Source organism: Galleria mellonella, unplaced genomic scaffold (assembly GCF_026898425.1).
Source record: "Galleria mellonella isolate WM207_F2 unplaced genomic scaffold, CSIRO_AGI_GalMel_v1 utg78, whole genome shotgun sequence".
Taxonomy (NCBI): Eukaryota; Metazoa; Arthropoda; class Insecta; order Lepidoptera; family Pyralidae; genus Galleria; species Galleria mellonella.
In genome coordinates, this window is record NW_026442151.1 from 464476 (window position 1) to 488377 (window position 23902).

The 23902-nt window shown below is 29.6% G+C and overlaps 1 protein-coding gene across 8 annotated transcripts in view; it reads right to left on the reverse strand.

The window, feature by feature from the left end:
• Positions 1-23902, reverse strand: part of LOC113517247 (TOX high mobility group box family member 3-like) — a 36195-nt gene that overhangs the window by 3506 nt on the left and 8787 nt on the right. For 2 of the 8 annotated variants that reach the window (XM_031912376.2, XM_026901867.3), the window contains exons 2-9: positions 12335-12406; positions 11734-11862; positions 4024-4133; positions 3634-3859; positions 2219-2296; positions 1737-1870; positions 1514-1649; positions 1313-1393 (exon numbers count right to left, since the gene is read on the reverse strand). In XM_031912376.2, the coding sequence (XP_031768236.2) occupies positions 1313-1393; positions 1514-1649; positions 1737-1870; positions 2219-2296; positions 3634-3859; positions 4024-4133; positions 11734-11862; positions 12335-12406 (966 nt within the window). Of the gene's footprint in view, positions 1-1312; positions 1394-1513; positions 1650-1736; positions 1871-2218; positions 2297-3633; positions 3860-4023; positions 4134-4623; positions 4705-5745; positions 5765-5905; positions 6055-11733; positions 11863-12334; positions 12407-23902 lie in introns of those variants that run through there. The other 6 variants (XM_031912377.2, XM_031912378.2, XM_031912379.2 and 3 more) reach the window with 6 other exon arrangements.

Here is a 23902-nt window from a genome sequence, read left to right on the forward strand (position 1 = left end):
CAAAAATGTAAGAGGTTTAATTTAGTCTATGTCGCGACTTAAAGGAGGGTAATCAAACTATGTTGTTTATTTATTTGTGGCGTTTAAGATATCATTCGTGTAGACCGATTTTGATAATTCTTATTCATATCACTAAAGACATGACAATTAAACATTGTTAGCGACAAGCAAACACCATATTTTAAAAAGAAAACAATGAAAGTAAACTATGTTATTCGTATTTGCTTAAAGCATTCTTCCAGTCAACCATAGGGAAGTGTCCGAATATTCGAATGCGGTACTAATAATTATTTATATACATACATATTAAAATTACATATATAAACGAATAAATATATATATAAATAACAAATATACTTACACATATATAAAATATATTATACACGAAATTAGGAATATATATTTAAAATACTAAATATTTAAAAATTTAAACATCATACCCTGAGGGATGATGGGAAATGTAAAAATTTTGAATGTGAAGAATTTACTATGTTTAATTTTAATTATATATTTTTTTCAAATGTAGCAACAAAATATTATCACTCGATCTTTATTTATCTTCTTTAAATCTTAAATTTATCATATTGAGAATTAAGCACAAACATTTACTGTAAGAACGTTATTTAGATATTATTACAAAATGCTCGATTGGTTTTATGGGATGAAAATGGAATGGTAACTCTTTTGGTGTGTGTATATTTGTATACCTAACCGATACTCCGCCAGTAGGCGGAGTATTGGTTAGGTAAACGAATATGACTATAAATACTAATAGTACCATTTCCGGAGTGAATTTTTGTAAGAAAAAAAAATGTAAAAGCGGTTAGTAATAGAATGTTGATATTACCTGTGAATAAAAATTAAATGAATGAATCGTTTCACTAGATCGCAAAATTGTGCCGTATGCCGCAGAATAATGTAGGCTTATATAATCTGTGGTATAGGTATTTTATCCATCTAACGACTTTGAAGCAATCACGTTACATAATACTTTTGTTTTACAATTAGCGATCGCTTGCGAATCGTTCACTTATTTCCTCTTAGGGAATAAGAGGGTAGAATAGTTTTTCTGGTTGTAGTAGTATTACATTTACTTTCATTCTAAGTTCATTCGTGTATACTTACGTATTTATAAATTCTAGGAAATTACTTATAACAAATAATATCATACGGGTTATCATATTATAAGTTCTAGATTTTGAATTCTAATTGGTTTTGTATATAATTAAAGAAATTATATAATTATAAAGTACTTAGTCATTAAATAAATGAATAATTATGCAGGTTTGATAAATTATGAAATTTTACTTACCTTTGATACTAAACTAGCTCTATAAGCGGCAAGGGCTTTGAGGTATTCTTTTTTCGCTACTTCAGTTTTCTGCTTATAAACCTATGAGAAAAATATGCATCATTTATTTGAGTACAGATTCCAAGTTTTATTAAAAAAATGATTAAAGTATATGATTTTTACATAAGTAGGTATATTAAAAAAAATATTTCTTCCACTCACACTTTTATGTTCAGAATCTAATCCATCCCACATTGAAGCTACAATTTTAGACACTTCTCCAAAACTAGCATTGGGATTTTGTCCTTTTATGGCCGCCTGTGTATCTCGAAAGAACAGAGCATAAGCTGATACAGGCCTGTAAAGGTTTATAATATGAATAAGCAAGAAGAATAATAATTAACATTAAGTAGTGTTTATTGTAATATATCTCTGTGTGACATACTTTTGTGGCTCATTAGGATCTCTTTTTTTCTTTTTTTTCTGCACTTTGGGCTTTTTCTGCATTTGACCACGATTTACTCCATTATCCATTGGTTCTGGTGATGATCTTTTTACACCCATGTTGCTTACACCCATCTGTGCAATTTAAATATTAATTTTAAGTGCTATTTTTATTATAAAATAATTGGCATAATATATAACAAAATTTTATTAACTACACACCTAATTTATTTTTGAAATCAAACTCAAACTGGATGAGTTTATGGCTAAAGTTTAAAATGCATTAATGAATAAATTAATGCAATAATTTAATTTTAAAACAATGTTGTAACGGAAACTAATTCTTATTTTCTATTATGATTCATATCAAATAATAATAAATAAAAAAGTTGTATATGATATTATTGTACTTATTTATAAATATAGTTCATTGGTGATAGATGAGAAACTAGTTATGTATAAAGTGATAAAATTTGCCTATACCTGATGAAGCGTAGTTTGTTGCTGCCGGCTCGCTGAGCAATAATGGATAGGCAGAAGGCTTTCCGCATCACCAGGCAACTACCAACAAACAACCAATTCATTAATTTTTTATAATTATATTCTACCGATTGATAAAATTAAGTGTATGAAACAATGAAATAAAATACCAATGAACTATATTCACACTAAATAATTTAGGTAGGTACTTTACGTAGGTTTATATAAAAAAATTGGGCGGCCGCAGTAAAATAGCATTATACAAACAATGATTTATATATATATATATATATATATATATATATATATATATATATATATATATATATATATATATATTAGTTTGAAATGATTATACATATGAATGAATCATTTTTAATATTGAGTCTTCAAACTTTAAAATGAGGTAATAGCCTCACTATAATTTTTCTGTTTAGTTTACGTGATATCTTAAACAAATCTACATTTGTTTTAATCGTAAATATGTTGCTTTCTTGGTCCCATGTTACTTTTATAAGGATAGCAGTAGATTTTTTGTGGAATAGTATGACTTTTAGATATATAAAATAGAAAAACTCAATTTGTACTTTAATGAGAATTAATTTAGAAAAGATGTCATTTAAAAATAAATATTTTTAGTTATTAACTGTTATTAACATTTTTAACCAATGGATTCTTTGATTCACAAGATAATACAAAATAATAAATATGTTCACGATCATACTCTCTAAAGAATTTCTTACGAATTTGCGGACTGATACCACTGTAGTGGATGTAACACTCGACATGACTACGTTTTTCCAAGTGTCCAAGGACCTAACGTTAATGGGAGCGAGACTGCCATCGTTACTTGGTGTAATTCGATTTGTTATCGGTGTATTCCATCACCGGAGAATTAGTCAGAATTTTAGATTAACTCACGACTTCGGCGGTCTATAAATCGAGGTAGTACATTAATGGCTCACCACAGTCTCTCATTTACAAGACGATATTAATTATTTACCAGATAATTAAAATAAAATGCGAAAAGAAATTAGCCAAATGTAAGATATACCACAGTTAAAAATATACCATGTTATATAATGATATGACTAACATACATGATTTATTTCAATGGAGTAATATATATTAGAATTTATAAGCAGTTTTTAAAAGCACTATTAAAAAGCTTTACAATAAACAAAGTGATGCATATATTTATACTCCAAAATTATTTTGTATCAATAATTGTATTTTTGCCTTTGTACTTTTGTTTACCTCTGTCATATTTTTATAACTAATGTGTACAATAAAGTATTAAATAAATAAATAAATAATTGTGAAATATTTTGTTTATTATTTTATTTTGTACAATTGGAAATTTATAGAAATAATGCTACAACAAGCTAATGTTAGTATGAATAGTAACTATTATATACCTGGGAATGATGAGAAGGCACACTATCATCAGAATCATCACTTGTAGTGCCAGGTGGCGAAGCTCTTTGTGGGGATCCATACACAGGTCCTGAGGGCTGTGTGGGAGTACTGGGAGTGGGTGGCCCACTCATCACTTGTGTTGGCTGCATCATTAGTAGCCGTTGTTGTCCACCCGGCTGTTGCTGAATGATGTAGTTACCAGCCGGGGCACCAGCACCACTAGAACTTTTATTTTATTAGTATAAATATTCAGATATAAAAATCACAATAAGCCCATTATTTAAAACATATGACATCTAATATTGTCAATAAATTTAATTATATTGTTGCTTAGAATAAAGCATATATAACAATTTAAAATTATTGAAAAAAAAAGAGTAAAATGATACCTATGAGAGGTAACTGGCGTATGGGGTTCTTGCAAGTAGAGAGGTTGTTGGTAGGAAGGAGCACCACCAGGTGGTGCCAAACCGTCTTGGGCCGGATTCATCATGCCAACCTGTTGAACAATGACCTGTTAACTTTCTTAATTATATAATATTATCATACTTACTTGTACAATAATTCGTCATAGTCGTAGAATACTGACGGATCTGACAAATATTACATATAAAGATCCGTCAGTATTCTATGACTATGACAAATTAGTCCACGACACTAAGGTTGTTTTGAAAAGATTGTTCTTAGCAATAAGACTGCCTTACTGTACTTATACAATTGTATCGTTATATTTATTGTTGTACTTATCTCTTATATAGCTAAAATAAATTATTGACAAATATATTCTATTTGTCAGTAATTTAATTTAGCTAGTATTTCTGGGACAATTTCAATGAAATTTGTGTACATTTTCATTAAGATGTATTGAAATAGACTATACAAGTTTACATTTCATCATGTCAAGTAACAAGCACTGAAACTATTAGTGTCAATTACATTATTGTACAAAAAGCTTTTAAATACTATTATGCAGGAATGGTCTTGCTTACTTGGTGCTCCTCAGCAAGTTTTACCTCAAAAAATAAATAAATAAATAAGATTGCTACCTTTGTCATTGTCAATATAGGTAATAGGAGAGAAAAGGGAAATGGGGCTGCTAGTCCTCATTACTAGTAATATACTATACTACTACTACTATACCTAGCAGGTCGTCCTACACACAGTCTCCACTGGAAGCTATTACAGTTAATTTCTTATGAATTCATCAATATTGGCCAACTGCCTTGCTCTCATCCTCACCTTTCATTTCTCATTGGTGCCCCACCAGTGTATCTATCTATATACTCATATAGATCATAGAGGAGATCTACTATCCAGGATAATCCATTGAAAAAAATGTAATACATTAAGTTTATAGGTAATGGTTTCATATTTCCAATAATGGGTTTTGCTTGTTTACCATTCTTAATCATATTATAGAAAAATATAAGTTTTTAAAATTTATATAGTATGATATTATGAAAAATTTTATCCAATCAAATTTAGATAAGTTTCGTTTTCACAGCATCATTCTGCTACACAGAAATTCTGCAGGATCTAAATTGGTTTAAAAATTGACACATGACAAACAAGTTTTTAATCGGTAAAATACTCTTATAAGAAAATTAACAATATAGAAGTTGTAGATATTAATACTTAAATAAAAAAAAAAGATAACTAGTTATACAAAATTATTATTAAATTTTATTACAAATACTATTTAAAATTGAATTAAATGGTGATCCACTGTTGCATACAATAGTTACAGTTAAGACAAATAATATATATCACACATTATTTTGTATTTGTTTAACAGTTTATTATAACTGGTTAGCAATTTGATGGCAATAATAAGTAAATACATAGGTACAATTTACTAAAAAAAAAATATTATCAGTTCTCAAACAATACTACCCAGGTACCTATTTGTTTACTTTCATTAAACTTGTCTAATAGCTATATTTTAAAGTTTGAAATAGGATTCAAGATTTTTGTTTGTGAAACGTGTATAAATAAATACAGATGTTAATATAATTTTATAGGATATTATATACAATCATGTAAAAGAAATTTTTAGCAAAGCTGCTTTAGCATGTTTCTTTAAATTATACTTACTAGAAGTCAAAATTTACCTTTTTAGTATTATACAACTATTATTTTGTTTTATTTAGATATCTACCGTTTGATTGTTTCTATAAGTACTTTATTATTATTATTGGGTAAATATTGATTTAGGTTATCGTGTACATTAAAATTTTGTGTTAATGGTCATAAAGATTTTAGGTAACTAACCGATATCAATATGTGCATAAATAGGAAGTAAAACACAGAACACAATAATATAAGTAGAAAAATATTTCTAAAGTTTTAGAAAGAACAAAAACAAACAAATATAGTAACTATATAACATACTGAAGCATACAAAACATGATTGACATTGACAGTAGCGAACGATATGCGAATTAACTAATACGACTATTATTATTCGACTGGTCAATTCATTCCAATTATTCGAATGAATTTGAAATCATGCGAGTATTAATTTTTATCATTTTACTATTTTTCTAATTTTATACATTTACTATACTGGGTTCTGTTAATTGCTAAAATATTTGATGAGTAGGTGTTAATCTGTGTTCATTTATGAGTCGGTACGAATGTAACGGCCTGTTGGAATAGTGAGACTTTATCTAATGTTTAGTATATTAAATAAACTTTAAAAAATAGAGTATTGTTTTTTGGTCGTACCACCACCTTAGACTATATCGGTTAAGTATCTTAATACAAATGCTTTGAAAGCGGGTCAAGTGTATGTGACAGGGATACCAGATTAGAAATTATTACTTTAAGGTAAATAGGTGAAGGTCGTAACTTAGAGTATTATTAAGGATTCAATAATCTTTTATAATATTTAACTTATCTTTATTATTATTTATTTATTTAGTAAGAATAATGCGTAGTTAAAGAATGCGGTAGACAGAACTTCGTAAGTCTTTCATATTGTTTTAAAAATTAGTAAAATTTTGAAGTAATGGCTGAATATTGATATTTGTGGATCCCTAAGAACAAGAAAATACATAGAAGGAATGATAAAATAAAAACTGTAAATCATATGGTTTTCTTTTATGGGTGAAAATGGAATGGTAATCCCGCCTGCGCTAACGGGATACGCTGGCGGAGCACCAGTAAAGTGTGATAGCCAGTAAAGTGTGATAGATGAGAATGAAAACAGGCCTGTTAGTCCATCATGATGAATTCATCAGGAATTAACTATAATAGTTTCCGGGGGGAACCGCGAGGAGGAGGGGGGAGGCGCGATTGCTAGCAAAGGGACTCTCAGTCTCCATTACTAACAATCCCTTTCCCCCCAATCATATGGTTGCCTCCTATCCTTTTATGCAAATATAATTAGTAAAAAGAGGACGATAGATATTAGTTGCTTATTTTCTCAAGTCATAGCAGGCTAGTGTATAGAAAATGTTATACGACCGTATAACCCTACCAAATCCAGATACAATCTGCTTGCATACTTTCTATATAAACTGTGTCGACTATATAATTCAGTAATGTAAAATTTGTTATTGTCAAATAATTGACATATAAAACATATTCTTCCTTTCATTCATTTCTAGTCTACTACGAATCAAGAAAAAAAGTAATTGATAGTATATCTCACGCCATTTTTTTTGCTAATAATATTAGCATAAGAAAAAAGGAGGCAACCATATGATTTACTGTTTATATTTTAACATTTCTTATATGTAATACCTTGTTCTTAGGTGAATCCATGTGTACTATAAATTTGGTTGGATAATGCCACTAAAAATGGCGGCTATTTAGATTTTTTTTATTTGATCGATTTCTTTGAATACGAAATGTAGAATCTTTGTAGATTTGAAACATGTATTGGTGTCAGAATTAATTGAAGTGTGAGACATTTTAATTTTATGCGGGTTATTAGAAATATTTACATATGGGAAATTATTACTTAATTAATCGTAATACTATATAAGAAACAGAATTTTATTGTTGACATATACACAAATACTGATTTTCAACCTTTAACTTAAAATGTTGCAAATTTTTAAAGTAATATTTTTAAGCAGTTCCTATTTAAGATCTGTGTTGTTGTCGGTAGAATTTTTGTCATTTACTACGATTTTTAGCTAGTATCTTTACCTTTTAATACCACTCAATACTTTTTCCTTGATCTGCCTAATGTACTTAATCCTAAGTAGAAAGTCCTCTTTACTAATTCGATCTTTCCAGTTAATTTTTTTCATCCTTCCACAGCACCACATTTCAAGAGCTTTAATTTTTTCTGGTTCTTTCTGGTTTAGTGTTCGTGAAGGGATTGTTAGTAATGGGGAGGTTAGTCCCCATTGCTATCAATAGACCCTATCAGGTCGACCACCACGCGGTTCCCCCTGGAAACTATCGTAACTAATTTATCGTTGAATTCATCACGATGGACTAACTGACCTGCCTTTTCATCCTCCTATTACCTATCACCTCTCACTGTAGCCCCGCCGGTGTGTACCAATAGCGCAGGCGGGGTAGTCATGCCATTTTCACTCATTAAAAAACCCTGTTATTTAGGGGAGAAAGGGATTGTTAGTTATGCGGACTGTCAGTCCTATTGCTAGCTATATACTCTATCAGGTCGACCTCCATGCGGTTCCCCCTGGAAACCATCGTGCTGAATTCCAGGTGTATTCATCACGATGGGCTAACTGATCTGCTCTTTCATACTCACTTATTACCCCTCACTGGTATCCCGCCAGCGTATATACCGCCGTTAGCGCAAGCGGGATTACCATTCCATTATCATCCATTGAACAAAATAACCCTGTTATTCATAAAAACTTTAGACTTCTCATAAATCTATTTAAGCCATTGATTTTTTTTCTATTGTATTAATTACTTAATTTGAAGGGCTTTGACAAAACACAATAATAATTAAAATAGGTTTGTAGGATGCTTTAATTTTATGAATAAGTTAATGTTATAAATCTGTAGATACCTTTTTACTGTAACATTAAATGGAACATTGACAGGCAATTTAATTTCAATAAAAATCAATTTAAAATGTAGGACGGCACCGGATTCCATTGTGCCATTGAGTAACTATATTTGGTGTCATTGTCTACGAAATCAAATAACATCTAAGTATCAATTTGTTATAAAATAAAAAATGTAACTATAATGTATGGTAAACAATTTTTTTATTATTGGCAATAGAGAGCAATGAAAGTCAATAACTCTATATTTGTATCGTAAGTACCTACTTGTATCTATCATAATTTTAACATTTTATTTTAATATCTTGAATCGTAATAAAAAACCGACATGAGAGCCATGGGGGAAAGGGGGGTTAGTAATGGGGTCTAACAACTTTATCGTTAGTAATGTGCCCCATCAGGTGGATTCTCACGGGTAAGTATATTTGAATTCCTTACGATGGGCCAACTGATCTGCTTCATTCTCACCTATCATTCCTCACTGGTACCCTGTCAGTACATACCGATAGAGCAAGCGGGCTTACAGATTCGTTTTCACTTATTAAAAAGGACATCATCATTTTCTTCTGCCGATACTGCCACCCATTCTTTGAACATTAAGTTACGCTCATGGAAAAGGGTTGGTCCATTCTATGCCGGGGTCGCACGGTGTAAAAAAATGAGAGAACATAATTAAACCATTTGATCATATTATTATCATCATCATCATATCAGTCGTAATCTGTCCACTGCTAAACATAGGCTTTCTTCATAAAGTGCCATAAGAACGGTCCTGAGCCACTTGCATCTATTGACACCCTGCAATGCATTTAAGGTCGTCACTGCATCTAGTTTGGGTCGCTTTACATTGTGTTTGTCTGTATGGAGTCGTCACTCAAGAACCTTTCTTTTCCATCGGTTATCGGTTCCTCGAGCTATATGACCAGTCTATTGCCACTTCAGCTACTTATCCTTCATATATATATATATATATATATATATATATATATATATATATAGCCCATATTGGTCACTTTTGTTCTTCTGCAAATATTCTGATTTTGGATTTTATCACTCAAGAAAACTCTACCGGCAACACATTGGTTAATGAGCTTCGTCTTCCATATATCCTTTCTATTATAATCTTCGTCTTCAGTAGACATAACCATATATTACTATTATTATATTACCATATATTAGACTACAAATCCATTGACCCATTGTGTATTTAGTATTCTCGTAAAAGTGGCCCCATTACGACCGTATTTGAGTTCATTACTAACAATGCACTAATCCCAGGACCACGTGATGGTCGATCTGACTATAAATATTTTGTAAGTAATGGAGACAATTAATCTCCATTACTAACATTACTAAAAGATTATTGACACATAGTAATTACTACGTATAATAAATTAAAAAGTTTTCTATTTAATTTATTTTACATAGTGATAGTCCACAATACCTTATCACTAAACAAGTAGTTTAGTGATAAGGGGTTGTTGACTATCTTATTAAATTCATGAACCATTTCCAGTTAAAACTTTTGTTATAGAATTTTTGTAAGTATTTTAACGGGAAATGATTTGTTTTAATATTATATATTGTATTTACAAACTGTATATGTGACTAAAATAGTCGATATATGTGTCTGACAAGTAGCAATAATTAAGAATTCTTGTTTCACCACGATAGATGTTTGATTTCAAATAGTACTGGATCATTCGCTTCCAACATTATTTTATAATGATTAACTCTAGTAGGGTTCCGTGCGAACAAAGTACAAAGGAACCCTTACGGAGCGACTTTGTCCGTCCGTCTGTCACAGCATTATATTATAGTTACTCATGCTATCGATTTAAAATTTGGAAAAGTTTTACATGTTGTTAGCCCACACATAATAAAATGCAAAATTTCATTGCTAGGGAGTCCTAGAGGGGTACTTAAAATTTTAAAATAAATTTACTACTATTTTCAAATAGGGTATCATATGAAATGGCTTTATTTGTGAATTTTAGAACTGATTTATATTTATTTTTGTACTGCGTAGTCTAAGAGACGTTATGTTAAAAAATGTGAGAAAAAAAAAATATCTAAAATAATTACAGTTTATACAACTAGTTGTCGTTTTCAAGAAATTATCAATAAAATCTCCAAAAATAAATTTAGTTGTGCGGGTCAGTTTTTAGCCACAATTATGGCCCGAAATATAATATAAAAAAATAATAATATAAGAAATTTAAATTATAGTTTCAATAATAGTAACTATTAGGTGTCTACTTAAATGAGAAATGCAATAAATGTAATTTTATTTCATATTTATATATAATAAATATATTATTTACAGAATCTGTATATTTATAAAATTTGGCAACGCGCGTGTGGCATCCCTGGTGTTACAGGCGTCCATAGGCTACGATAACTCCGTTTAACATCAGACGGGCCGTATGCTTGTTTGCCATCAAAGTAGTATAAAATTCTCGGTGTAGGAATTTAACTCGTACCTGACTGATTTTTGAATATATTACTAGCTGAACCGGTAAAAGTTTTGCTTCCGTTGTTTTATCGCTAACTACCGGACCCATTCTATCTTATCTAGATAAAATTATCCTATATCTAAAGTTAAAGTAAATAACATAATGTTAATATTTGATTGAAATGTTTGAATTGGTAGGTAGTTTGTAAGGGAAAAAGAAAAATAGGGATTCAATGTTTTTCCAGGCATTTCTTGCACTTTCTGCAACAGACTTCAAAAAGAAGGAGGCTCTCAATTCAGTTGTATTGTTTTATGTTTCTTATCCCATAATTCCGTTAGATCTTTTGATTATTTGGATTTTTTATGTATCAAAAAGGATACACTTACAGATAGGTCACATAGAAATTTTATCCAAATCAGTTCAGTAATTTAGTTTTTAAATCAATATAAACGATTTTGTCACAATTGAAATAGGTTTTTTTTATGGGTCAGAATCTTTAATTATCTCTTCATAAGAATCTTACTTAATATTTTATAAATATTAGAAAAAAAAAAGGCTGATTGAATTCAGCTGTTCTTGAGCTTTTCGCTTAGCAACACATTTAGCAATTCATTACATTACAATCATTTAATAGATTACAAACCTGAGGAGCAGTATGGTGCAACTGAGTGTATGGAATATGTGAGTTTTGCACTCCTGCAGGTGTTGCATGCTGGCCATGCATAAGGGGAATGTCGAACTCTTCGTCGCCGAATGATGGTGTATGAAATGTCTGGAACAAAGTATTAAAATCATAGTAGTATCAACTTATTTTTTTATACGTTCAATGTTGTGTTTTTTTAGAAAATCTAAAGTATGTTATAAATTATATATTATTACTTTGATATTGTAATTTGTTTCATATTGTTAAGCAGGTACAATATACATACACATTTAGTGTACATTGGCCATCTAATTACATTTGTATTACAGGATAGGCTTAATGTTTGGATGTTACCACCTGCGTGGTAGTCGAAATTAATCTAAACGCGAAAAACCTATGCTCTATGATGAAAGCATACGAAGGCATCGAATCGTAATTATTTCATGATTCGTTTGATTGATTCAGAAATAACTTAGGTAGCTACATGAGTTTTAATTCCAGTGAATAGTTAGTCACACTTATATATGTATATATAAAAACGTTTCAGTTACAATATAAGTTTTAATGATTTATAATATAGGTAGTAATAGGTTTTACCAACCTGATCATTCATAGCGTACACAGTCTTCGTGTCACGAGGAACTGACAGAGGCGACTCGATGTTTTCTGGTCGCTATAAACAAAACATAATATTTTTATATGGGTTTTGTGATAATTAAAATTAAGTTGTTATACATATATATATATATATATATATATATATATATATATATATATATATATATATAATAATATATATATATATATATATATATATATATATATATATATATATACGTATTTAATGAACTTAATTTAGTGTTGTTTTGGAGTCCACTACGAGTTAATTAGATAAATTGATGGTACTTAGGGACTATTAGAATAGTATATATTATATAGTATAATAGTAGTAGTTTATTTATAGTTGCATAATTAAATATGTTAATAAATATATATAATTAAGTATATATAAATATTTTTGTGTGTTTAAACTAGGTGCAGTTTTGTATATGTAATTAAATAAAATAGACTGTAGATTTCGTAGACGGGTTGTCAGAAGCTACTTTTAGTTTTTACCCAAATATTTATTACTTTTTCTCCAAGTCGATATATCAATTTTCCATGGTGTCGTTTTACCATGTAACTACAAAGTTAAGCACGAAAAAATTGCCCTTCTGTTTCTACTGTTTAAATAAGAAAAATGTCATACAATTTTTAGAAGTAGTATTTTGATAGCTTATATCTACGACAAGGATTTTACATTGTGTGCGCAGGCTTTAAAAGACTAAAGAACGCTGAATAAAAGGTCAATCTTAGAATCAGTTAGGTTTATCTCTTGTTTATCTATATGTTGTTATATATATATGTTGTTTGTAATTATTATTATTTCAGCCGTTAACTGTCCACTGTTGGACATAAGCCTTCCCCATAAGGGGAGTTTGGCCAATAGTTGCCACGCTTGGCAACTGCAGTTAGGCTTTTACAGATGTTTTAAGAGGGACGCTGCTGCACATACCTCGCTCTCCCTTAGTCGGCTCTTACGACATCCACGGGAAAGGAAGGGGTGGCCCGTTCTATGCCGGGGCATATCCGGCATTTGTTTGTAATGGATGAACTCAAAAAGTACACAACTGATTTTAAATTATTTTTTATAAATATATTATATAATTATTTAATTAAATATATTATTTAATTATTATATATAAATATAGATAATAAGCTATATAATATTAAAAAGAAAATTACAATAACATAACCCAAAGTATCAAAAATTTGCATATTGAAGCTAATATAAAACACCATAATAATTTATCTTTCTCTTTATTTATCCGAGTGAAGTAGGAGCGGATTGCGAGTTTTATATAAAAACAAATAAAAAATAATGTATTTATTGTACGCGAATAAAAACGAGCGACGACGATTATAATTTTGATTTTTATAATAATTTATAGTAAATAAGCAATTTTATGCCTCCTATTGCCACAGATAATACATTACGTCGAAGATCGTCCCATTTCTTTTTTTTGTGTGCTGATGGAAGCCTAATAATGATATCATACACGTTTACATATCATTAGATTATAAAAAACCAACAAAATACCACATTACATGTACATTTATTTTGCCATTATCTTTCAGTTATTTATCGAAATTGGGTAAGTACAAAAACTTCACTGTCTGTCTTCTACATAAATCTAGTATAAATAATAATATTTATACCTATGAATGAGAATTAAAAACATAAATTATCATTTATATATATCAGGTTACTCAGAAAGTATTGCGAGAAAAAGTTTTTTATGTACGTTCTAAAGTCAAAACTTCCCTCCAGCTTTTTTGCGAGCTAATTAAAATTACCGTGTCTCATTGAAAAATGCATTTGCGTCGAGAACATTTTCGCGCTATGATTTTTTACGATTTTAAGTGTCGCCTGAAATCGGACGAATCGTACCATAGACTACAAATGACATTCATGGATGAAGGCGCTTCTAAGGCAACCATGTATCGTTGGTATAATGAATAACTTTGGGGGATGAAGAAAAAAGTGTTCGCCCTTTGACAGCTGTTACGGAAGAAAACGTGCTACGTGAAAACGTGCTAAAAATTTGATCCAACACAATAGACGAGTTACATACCAAGAAATCAGGAAGCTTTCACGAAATTCTATTCTGTATATCTATTCTTCATGGGATACGGCAATTCACGAATAATAGAAATAATTAGAAAACAAATATGTAACATGCTCTTAAATACTGAGAAGTAAGTAAAATTTGTCATTGTATATTGGTTTCATCATTATATTTAATTTATTACTGGAGTTAAACAATATATTGTAGGTATAATGCTATTGTTGTATACGTCTGTTATTAATTTTTTCAATCTTATAGTTAAATATACACATACATTGTATATTTAACTATATTTGTGTCTTAGATTATATAGATAGTGTCTTCACTAAAAACAGCTTAATTTTTCATCCATGTTGCCTGAACAGTGTTATCATAAGTCATATAATAAAATCGTAACTGATCGCTGTCTATACATGGAACATATATAAGAAAAAAACTATTATAGGGGGGCTTTATGAACGCAAAAGAATCCAAAACAATGATTTAGAATTTTTGTGTTTGTTTGCACGTTTGTGCATGTTAATCTCAGAAATAGCTTAACCAATGTAAATGTGGTTTTTATTAGTTTGTTGCGGTTTGCTCCACTTAATATGTAGTGTTTGTTTTATTTCAATCTATTTATAAATAAAAAAGTTATACCAATCTAAACACTCATATATAAAATGCTATAATATAACCTATCATATCATTTAAGTATTATAATATAATGAGGAGTGAGTGATTGCTTAGAGGTCATAGCGCTAATGCAAGTTAAGCAACCTTAGCCCTGGTTCAAAGTAGGATGGGTGGCCACAATCCGTACTATATGGAATGGAGGTTACTTTTTACCGCGGTCAGTAAATATAGCCCAGTCAAGTAGTCGCGGGCGATAGCTAGTTGAAAAATAAACATAAAGCAAAATTTGATTGAAAATGGCTGTCATTTTAATTATTACATGTATTTTTTTTTATACAACTTAGAATGGCAAACAAGCTGACGGCCCACCTGATGGAAAGCGGTAACCGTCGCCTATAGACATGAGCAGTACCATGGATATAACAGAGTATACTGTTTCGCCCATGATACCCCCATGCGATACTATTCCTGAGGATTCAGGTGTTATTCCTCTGTACCCTGTAAATTCACGCCATATCCCACCCTTCAAACCGAAACATAATATATTAATTTGTAAGCAATATGAACATATGTTGTGCCGTGTGGTCCTGGAATAGAATTGGCCAACTCTTCTTTTCCTGTAAGTGTTGTAAGAAGCGACTAAAGGAGCTTAATGGTCGAAAGATGGACAGCAATATCCCTCTTAAAACATCTCCAAGATTTAACTGCGGTTGCTAACCGTAATGTATATTTATATAATATTAGAAGAAATAGTTCCCAATTCCAATTTAAAAAATCGACTTAGTGTGAAATATTTTTAATTTAAATACTTGCAACACTGAATAAATAGCGCGTTTTGTCTTAATTTAAAAATGTTGATATGATTGACACGTTTATGACTCTCAACGCTGTAACTATATAATCTAAGGCTTACGTATACATTGTGTGTATATATACGAGAATATCAATGTATATGAATGCATGTTGTAGTGGCTCTTAATTAAAGCAACATTTTCAAATACTTCTTTTAAGTGGTTGTTCTTAAATAAATAAATACAAATAAAGCAATTAAAATAGTACAAATTAATTGTCCAAGTAGATAGTTAACCGTCACAGAAGTAGCTAGGTTTTACTGGCCTTGTTTTGGTTGTTGTAGTTTTGAGTCAAATATAAACTCAGGTATGAATATACTAGTATATTTTAGGATTAATCATAATCATCGAAGGAAGGGAAAGGGAAAATTTTAGTAAAAATAATAGTGCCATTGATGATAATATAATTATAACCTATCAATTCGATCTCTACGCTATCTCCCCTGGTTCTCATTAATTTTATCACGTATGTAATTGTATATCCAATTATAATAAATTAAATGTATAATTAAATAAATAGTACTTGTAATTTATATTTTTCGAATAAAATGCTAACTGTTTTCTGTAGATTATAACTAAAAATATAATAAGTAGATATAAAATTCATTATAATGAAACTCTACTCAGTTATGTGACCACTGGTAACGTCGCATATTTCTTTTTATCAAAGTATAAGGTGCTTCAGATGTGAAGATGTAGCGTAACTTTTCGAATGCTGCTCATTTGAATTGGATTAATTGATTAAATCTTCAGTCAATGTTGGACTGAACCTGAGAAGTTGTAATTCAGTAGCTTATAATTGATCTTGTGTTACATACATTGCCGTGTGGTCATAGAATGGGTTACACCTTTCATTCCTGTGGGTGTATTAGGAGGCGATTAAGGGAACTTAAAGGTCGATGGATGGGCAGCAGCGTCCCCCTTACAACATTACCAAAAGCCTTGCTGCGGTTGCTAATCCAACTACTAGCAAAAGCCCTCAATAGAGGGAGGCCTCTGTCCAGCAGAGGACAGTTAACGGCTAATATGTTGTTGAATTGGTATTTTGGAGGAAACAATAAAGAGTATCTATCTATCTATCTACGTGTTTGAAATATTTTTAGTTTCCTTTAATTAAATAACTGTGGTTGTTATTCATGTTATTGAATCATACTCTTGCAGTTGTTAATTGGCTTTATTTATCGATAAACTTAGAAAATAAGCTAGAGACGCATGAAATATTTAACGAAACACTAGTCATTTTAAGAAATGTCTAAACTCGTTCTGATTTCATAGGCATTAATTCCACTTAAAAACTAGCGTTTTATTTTATGAGTAGAAACGCGGATAAAGTCGTAAACACAGCTAGTGATAATATTAATCTAGTCGTATAATATTTACGAATCGATGACTGTATCGAAATCAATGTGAGGAATTCTGAAACAAATAATTCATTAAATGCAATTAATATTAAATGCCTAATAGAAAGTTAGCTTATTATTTATTAAAAAGCTAACTTTATAAAATGTATCAGAGTTTTGTCATGATATTGAATTTATATGTATGATTTGAGAGATTTGCAGTATACGATGCTAGAACCATTTTATCAAACCATAAACTAACCTGGCAACACAACCGGCTCGTTAAGTTTCCGACATAATAGTGATGAAGATCATTTTCATTATTTTGTGCTTTTTATCCAATATTAAATTCCCCGAGGTCTTTGTCGAGAAAATCGTTTATTATTATCTTGATCGGTTAGAAGTCAATTATTTCTAGTTTAAATTGGAAGCGAACTTCATTTATCGTGGTCGTAAAATGTATTACTTAATCATTATTAAAAGGTAAGATTCAGTATTCAGTTTACGTATGTTTATATATGAGGTAGGTACAATAGTAGTTCATCACAAAATTAAGGTAGGTACTTTAAAAATAAAACAATTTATAAGTAAATTTTGGAAAAAGAATATATAGATAGTACCTTATATAATAATATAGGATAACATAGAAGTATATTATATAATGTAGAAATATCTATTTATATACCAATACAATTAAATATTTTACCTATTTTTTCATAAACATACATACACTTACTAATATGTGGATTAAATCGAGTTAGCGTTTCAAATTTTTGGAAATTTCTAAACGGAGAAGACATTCGTCTCTTCTATATTATTGAGTATATCTTCATTCATTATGAAATGATTTTGATATTTTTTGCATTGGATAATAGTTTAATTCTGGGTCGTGCTCCTAATAATTTTGTAACATTTAACGAAGATTTTTGCTACAATAAATTTTACTTTATTAAGTTTATTTTAACTTCATTCACACAATTTATAATTTTACTTATTATAGTCTTATTATATATTATAATATAGTTAGGTTCTGTTTATATTGTCTGTAATTGTCTTGTCTGTAAATTGTTAGATATTAATATAATTTAATGGGGGGAAAGGGATTGTTAGTAATGGAGACTGAGAATCCCATTGCTAGCAATATACCCAACCAGTTCCCCCTGGAAACTATCATGCTTATTTCCTGATGAATTCATCATGATGGGCTAACTGGCTTGTTTTCATTCTCATCTATCACCCTTCACTGGTGCTCCGCCAGCGTATCCCGTTAGCGCAGGCGGGGTTACCATACCATTTTCACCCATCAAAAAAAAAATATAATTTAATGTACTCGTATGCTTTAATATTATATTTTATGATATGCAATTAAATATTGAATCGACAAATGAAAGCTGCGTTCAAGAATTAACTTAAGGTTTTATATAGTTAGTAACGTAACTGATTTTTTTAAATAAAGTACGATAATTGGTTTTTCGATTTCGAAGAATTGGTCGGTGTTATTAGTAATTAAATATTCTGGATACGATGCATTGCGATGCTGATCTTAAACGGAGCGCGTAGGAAACACGTCTATTGAATTTAGATTTATAATTTGGAATTTTATCAGAACGATCAGGAGGGGTTACTTGCGTTCATTTCATTTTAATACTCATTGTATGCACTTATTAAATATTTTGATTGCGTCATTTTAGAAATACTGGATCAGATGGAATTTTTTCGTATACAAATGATAGTTATCAGATATGTAGATTTTTTAAAATGTTTAAAAAAAGTATGTACATTAAGTACAAAAGTATTAACAACAGTAATGTATTTATATTTCGCGCCGCAAAAAATCTCTCTTGAGAAAACCGTATCGATTATAAACAGAATTGCTGAAATTCAGGTTCAGGATTGGCGCTGTAAAAACGTAATCATAAAAAAGAATCGAGAGTAGGAATTGAGATCCTACTTTTTTTTATACTACGAAGATGTCAAACAAGTATACTGTCCCACTAATGGTAAACGGACACTGTTACCTGTGCACGCCTGCAATCCTAGTGTAACATGCGCGTTACCGACCCTGAAGAAACTTCAATATATCCTTTTTTAAGAACCTCATACTGTAGTCTTTAGAAACCTAAGTAGAAAGCACATTCCACAACCTGAGCCTTCGCAGGATGAAAATCTTCCAAAACCTCATTGTAGACGACCATTTACGTTTTAGCGTGTCAGGATGAATTCCTTCTTTTAAAACTTGCTTAAAATATGTAAGTGTTAAATAATTTTATTTATGACAAGGTTTTGCAGCTTCGCACGCATGGATTTTAGAGAAGTAAGTTAAGTAACCATTTCTAGATGGCGCATTAAAATAAAAACCAGATTTATTAAGTTAGGCCTTCAGAAATAGAAGTGCGAAACTCTCTTTTAATTTGGTGCAGTAGTTTTTGTGTGATGTAAAAATAAACATACAGACAAACAGACGAAACTTAAAAAAAATGTTATATATTTCTATTGTTCTTATTAAAATAAAATTAATTTAAGCTGTACAAGGTGCTCGTATATATCATCATTAGGTAGATATTATTGTTCTTGTTCTCTTTGGGTTTGGCATCGACTTCAAACAGATTTTGTTATTCAAATTAAAAGTTTAAAATTAGTTTAATTTTCGCATTTTGATGTTTTTTTTTTTATTTTATTTCATATATTTTAAGTCGGTTTAGTTAAAAAAGAAATGATTTTTATACTTAAATTCGTAACGCATTCGTCCACGTTCATCATTAAATGAACAACATCAAAATTATATTATGAGCGCTATATAGTAGTTATTCTTTTTAAATTATTTTATCGCGTCATTGTCGATTGGTGCACCAATTCTCGATCTGGTTAGTATTTCTTAAGATTGCGATATCGAATGGTTTAGAGAGTTGCACGTTCAAATGGCATTCTCTGTCTTAAATCAATTGCTTTGTGCTATTACTACCTAACTATATATAAATTTGTAGATTATTGTTGATGCAGAATAATATGATTAATTTTTTTATTACTACAGAAATCATAATATGTAAGTTGGGTTTTTAATACCCATAAATTTTACTCATTGTATAACATAAATTGTGTTCTTAATGTTAACAGCATATTAATAAGATAAGTAATAAAATGAAAATGTTAATGTAATATAAATATTAAACCTACATGTTATTCTGGAATAGTAATAAGTAAGTATATATAACAAATATGTTAATGCTAAATATTTTTTATGATAATTAGAAAGGCAAATAAGCTGTTAAGCTGTTAGAAAGAGGTTACCGTCACCTATAGACATGGACATGTATATATATTCATCACTTCAATATCAATTACTAGCTTTTATCTGCGACTTTGTCCGTGTGACTGGGATATATTTACTCACCAGGATAAAAAGTAGCCTGTATATATATATATATATATATATATATATATATATATATATATATATATATATTTCTGCATCTCATATAGTATGCTAAATTTCATAGTGATTGATTAAAACGTTTTAAGATAATAATCAAACTCACTTTCATATTTATAATATTAGTAAAGAATATTGTATATATGAAAAAATTAAAGTAACATGTTGATTTTCTAATAATATTCAAACCACGAATTTAAATACCTTAACTACGGTATTATGACTGTAGATGTTTGATTATGAAAAATAAATATGGTTAAAGAAATTATATATTCTTTTCCTATACTAATATGTTAACAATTTTAATCGTTATTCCAAAATTCGATTGATCAACATTGTAATATTACCTTGAGTCACAAGTTGGTCTCATTCCTTTCGGACCGGTTTTCGAAGCACACCGGCTGCGGTTCCAATGGGCCTTTATACACCACATACATACCACACCACTACCATCAACGAGCAAGTGAAAGGACACCCCGATAATTGCTTTCTGTGCTATTGGATTTTGTAACATGCCCTGCTCGTATTAATAAAATATTAATATTCTATTGGGAATATTATTGTCTGTAGATTGGTTCCTAGACATGATAATTTAATTTGTGAATTATTACTGTTCGTTATCTTACTGTTATTTAAAATGTATTTATGTAATTATAAAATTTTATTTAGTAATTCAGTAACAATATTAGTTGGTTTAAAAAATATAATAAATATATACAGTTGTTTAATTGTCAAATATTTAATAATAGTCGATCGTATCTTGTTGTTAGTTTAACATTACGATACGAATGATACGATGTTTCTAATACTTATGTTTTTAGAGCGTGGAAAGTAGAAAGTTTTGTAAGTAGGCAAGTTTCGTATTGTTCGATTAACATCTATTTTTTCAAAATTAATTTTAAATTATGTTAACTTAATAGTATAACATAATTTGAAATATTGTAAGAATTAAGAGAAATTTCGTTGAATAAAACTAAAACATCAAGATATTAGATTAACGTAGCGTCTGTCTAAAACGACATAAAAACAATGATAGTAATATCCGATTGTAGCTTGTACAAGAGGAGTCTCTAGGAGGACATAATTGCCGGTCGGTGACCTCGTTTTGTTCCTCCCACTAAAATAGACTTAAATCAATTGATGTTATTACAATTGGAACGCATCTCTGATCGTAACTTGCTTACATTCTGTAGGGGAGACACACTTTGGACAAATAAAAATAAGTGAGCAGGTGGATATTTTTTGTTTGTTTTAAAACCGGTGAAGATGCATTGTTCAGGCAAGTTTTGTTAAACTTTTTTTTAATGAGATTTATATTGTTTTATTCATTATTCATGGTTGAATAATTCTGTTTCGAAATATATACTTTTTTAATCTACTGATATAGCCAGTAATGAAAGTAGCCGAATGTTGAAAAAGTACGATATAAAATAACCCTATATCTGAAAATATCTGACTAGAATAAATTTGTTTCACAGAGAAAAGTGCAATCGAATATGGTTATTTTTGTAGTGTTATGTTTCTGTTGTACAATGAGTTAGTTTTAAAAAGTTTTTTTTGTAGAAATAGAACGTTATGGTTGGTCGAGTCGGCGACACATCCTTTACATCTGCGATGATAACTACGGCAACCACTTATCGTCATACAATGTTGGTTTTATAATAATTGTTAAAATTTTGTTCGGAAATAAGTAACGTGTTTTAAATAGTGATAAAATGAACACAGTAATACACTCTATTGAATTGGCTAAGATATATGACATAGTAGTAATATATGTATTGTAGTATCTTTTCTTTTCATACTCAAGATATTAGAAGAGGAGACTAGTGGAACAAAGTTTAATATGTAAGTGCAAGTAAAGAAAAAAAAAAAAACAAATTTAACCATATACTAATATGTGCAGCATTGTAAGAATATGCAATAACTTTTTGTCATAGTATAGTTTTGCCATATTATTTATTCCAATCTTATAAAATGAGTATCGTACTTAGCAGATGTCGAGGTTATATCGATAATATATTGTTTATAGTCTTGTGAATAGACAGAATTATATATATAGCAATTCTTATGGTCATAAGTAGAGAACAACGATCTTCAAATACAGCTGTATAATTTCTATGAAATGAATTTTAATTTAATATTTTGAATAAAGTAAGTATTTAATAAAACTCCTTATATTTAATATAGCTTTATTTAATAGCGCTTTCAACTGTCAAAACTTGTGGGAATACAAAATTTTGTACAGGAGTTGTTATAGAGTAGATAAGAAATAAGACAATTGATCCTTGAGGAGGTTAAATGAACTATGGAAGAATAAATAATTTATTCTTACACAACAAGTTATATGTGTAAGAATAGGAAGCATTTATATACATTTCATACAAGAGAACTGGCGTCAAGATATATTCCTCATTAGTTAATATTATCTAGGTTGTATGTCATGAAATGTAATGAAAGTTGTAGCGCGGCGATAAAAATGAAAATGGTTTCATGATTTCATCATAGTTCATTGACTTCTATCCGTAATATAGGGCAAATATCTTTTCAGAGCTTATGAAATAAATAAAGAAACGAGAATTTGCAATAGAACAGATTTCTTCATTTGCTGACACACTTGTTTTACAGTTATTAAAACAAAAATACCTACCATTTTTTATTGCTTTCATTTTAAATGGAATAATAGATGAATAAAATTTTGTCATGTCCAATAAAATCACAAGAACTACTTATACACGATTCTGTTTATATTATTATGAATGTGAAAGTTTGTAACAATATGTTTAGATATTTATTACATAATTATGCTTATACGATTTCATATCAAATTTCATTTAATATAGTTAATAAAATACAAATGATATTTTTATCTTGATTCATGCAGACAAAACCGCAAAATATAGTTATACTACATATAATATAATTAGTTTGTTCAGCTGAATTGGTATGAAAATGAATAGAATGAATATAAGAAAAACAGCTGCTTATGTACACATAACTAAGAATTTTTCTGTACCTAAATATATTGTCTTTATTTTTTATAGCAATAAAGTGTGCTAATATTGTAAGAGTGAACCGATATTATACGGTTCAATATTTTACTTTACGATAACTTGGTCGACTACTGATAACCATTTACTAAGTTAAAAAGTCGTTTATTTATTTTAATTTTACTTTCTCAAATTTAAGATCTTGAGTTCGATTAAGTAAAATTTAGGACTTTATCCAATGTATAATTGACTATAGGTATGAGACATAGAAGTAGTT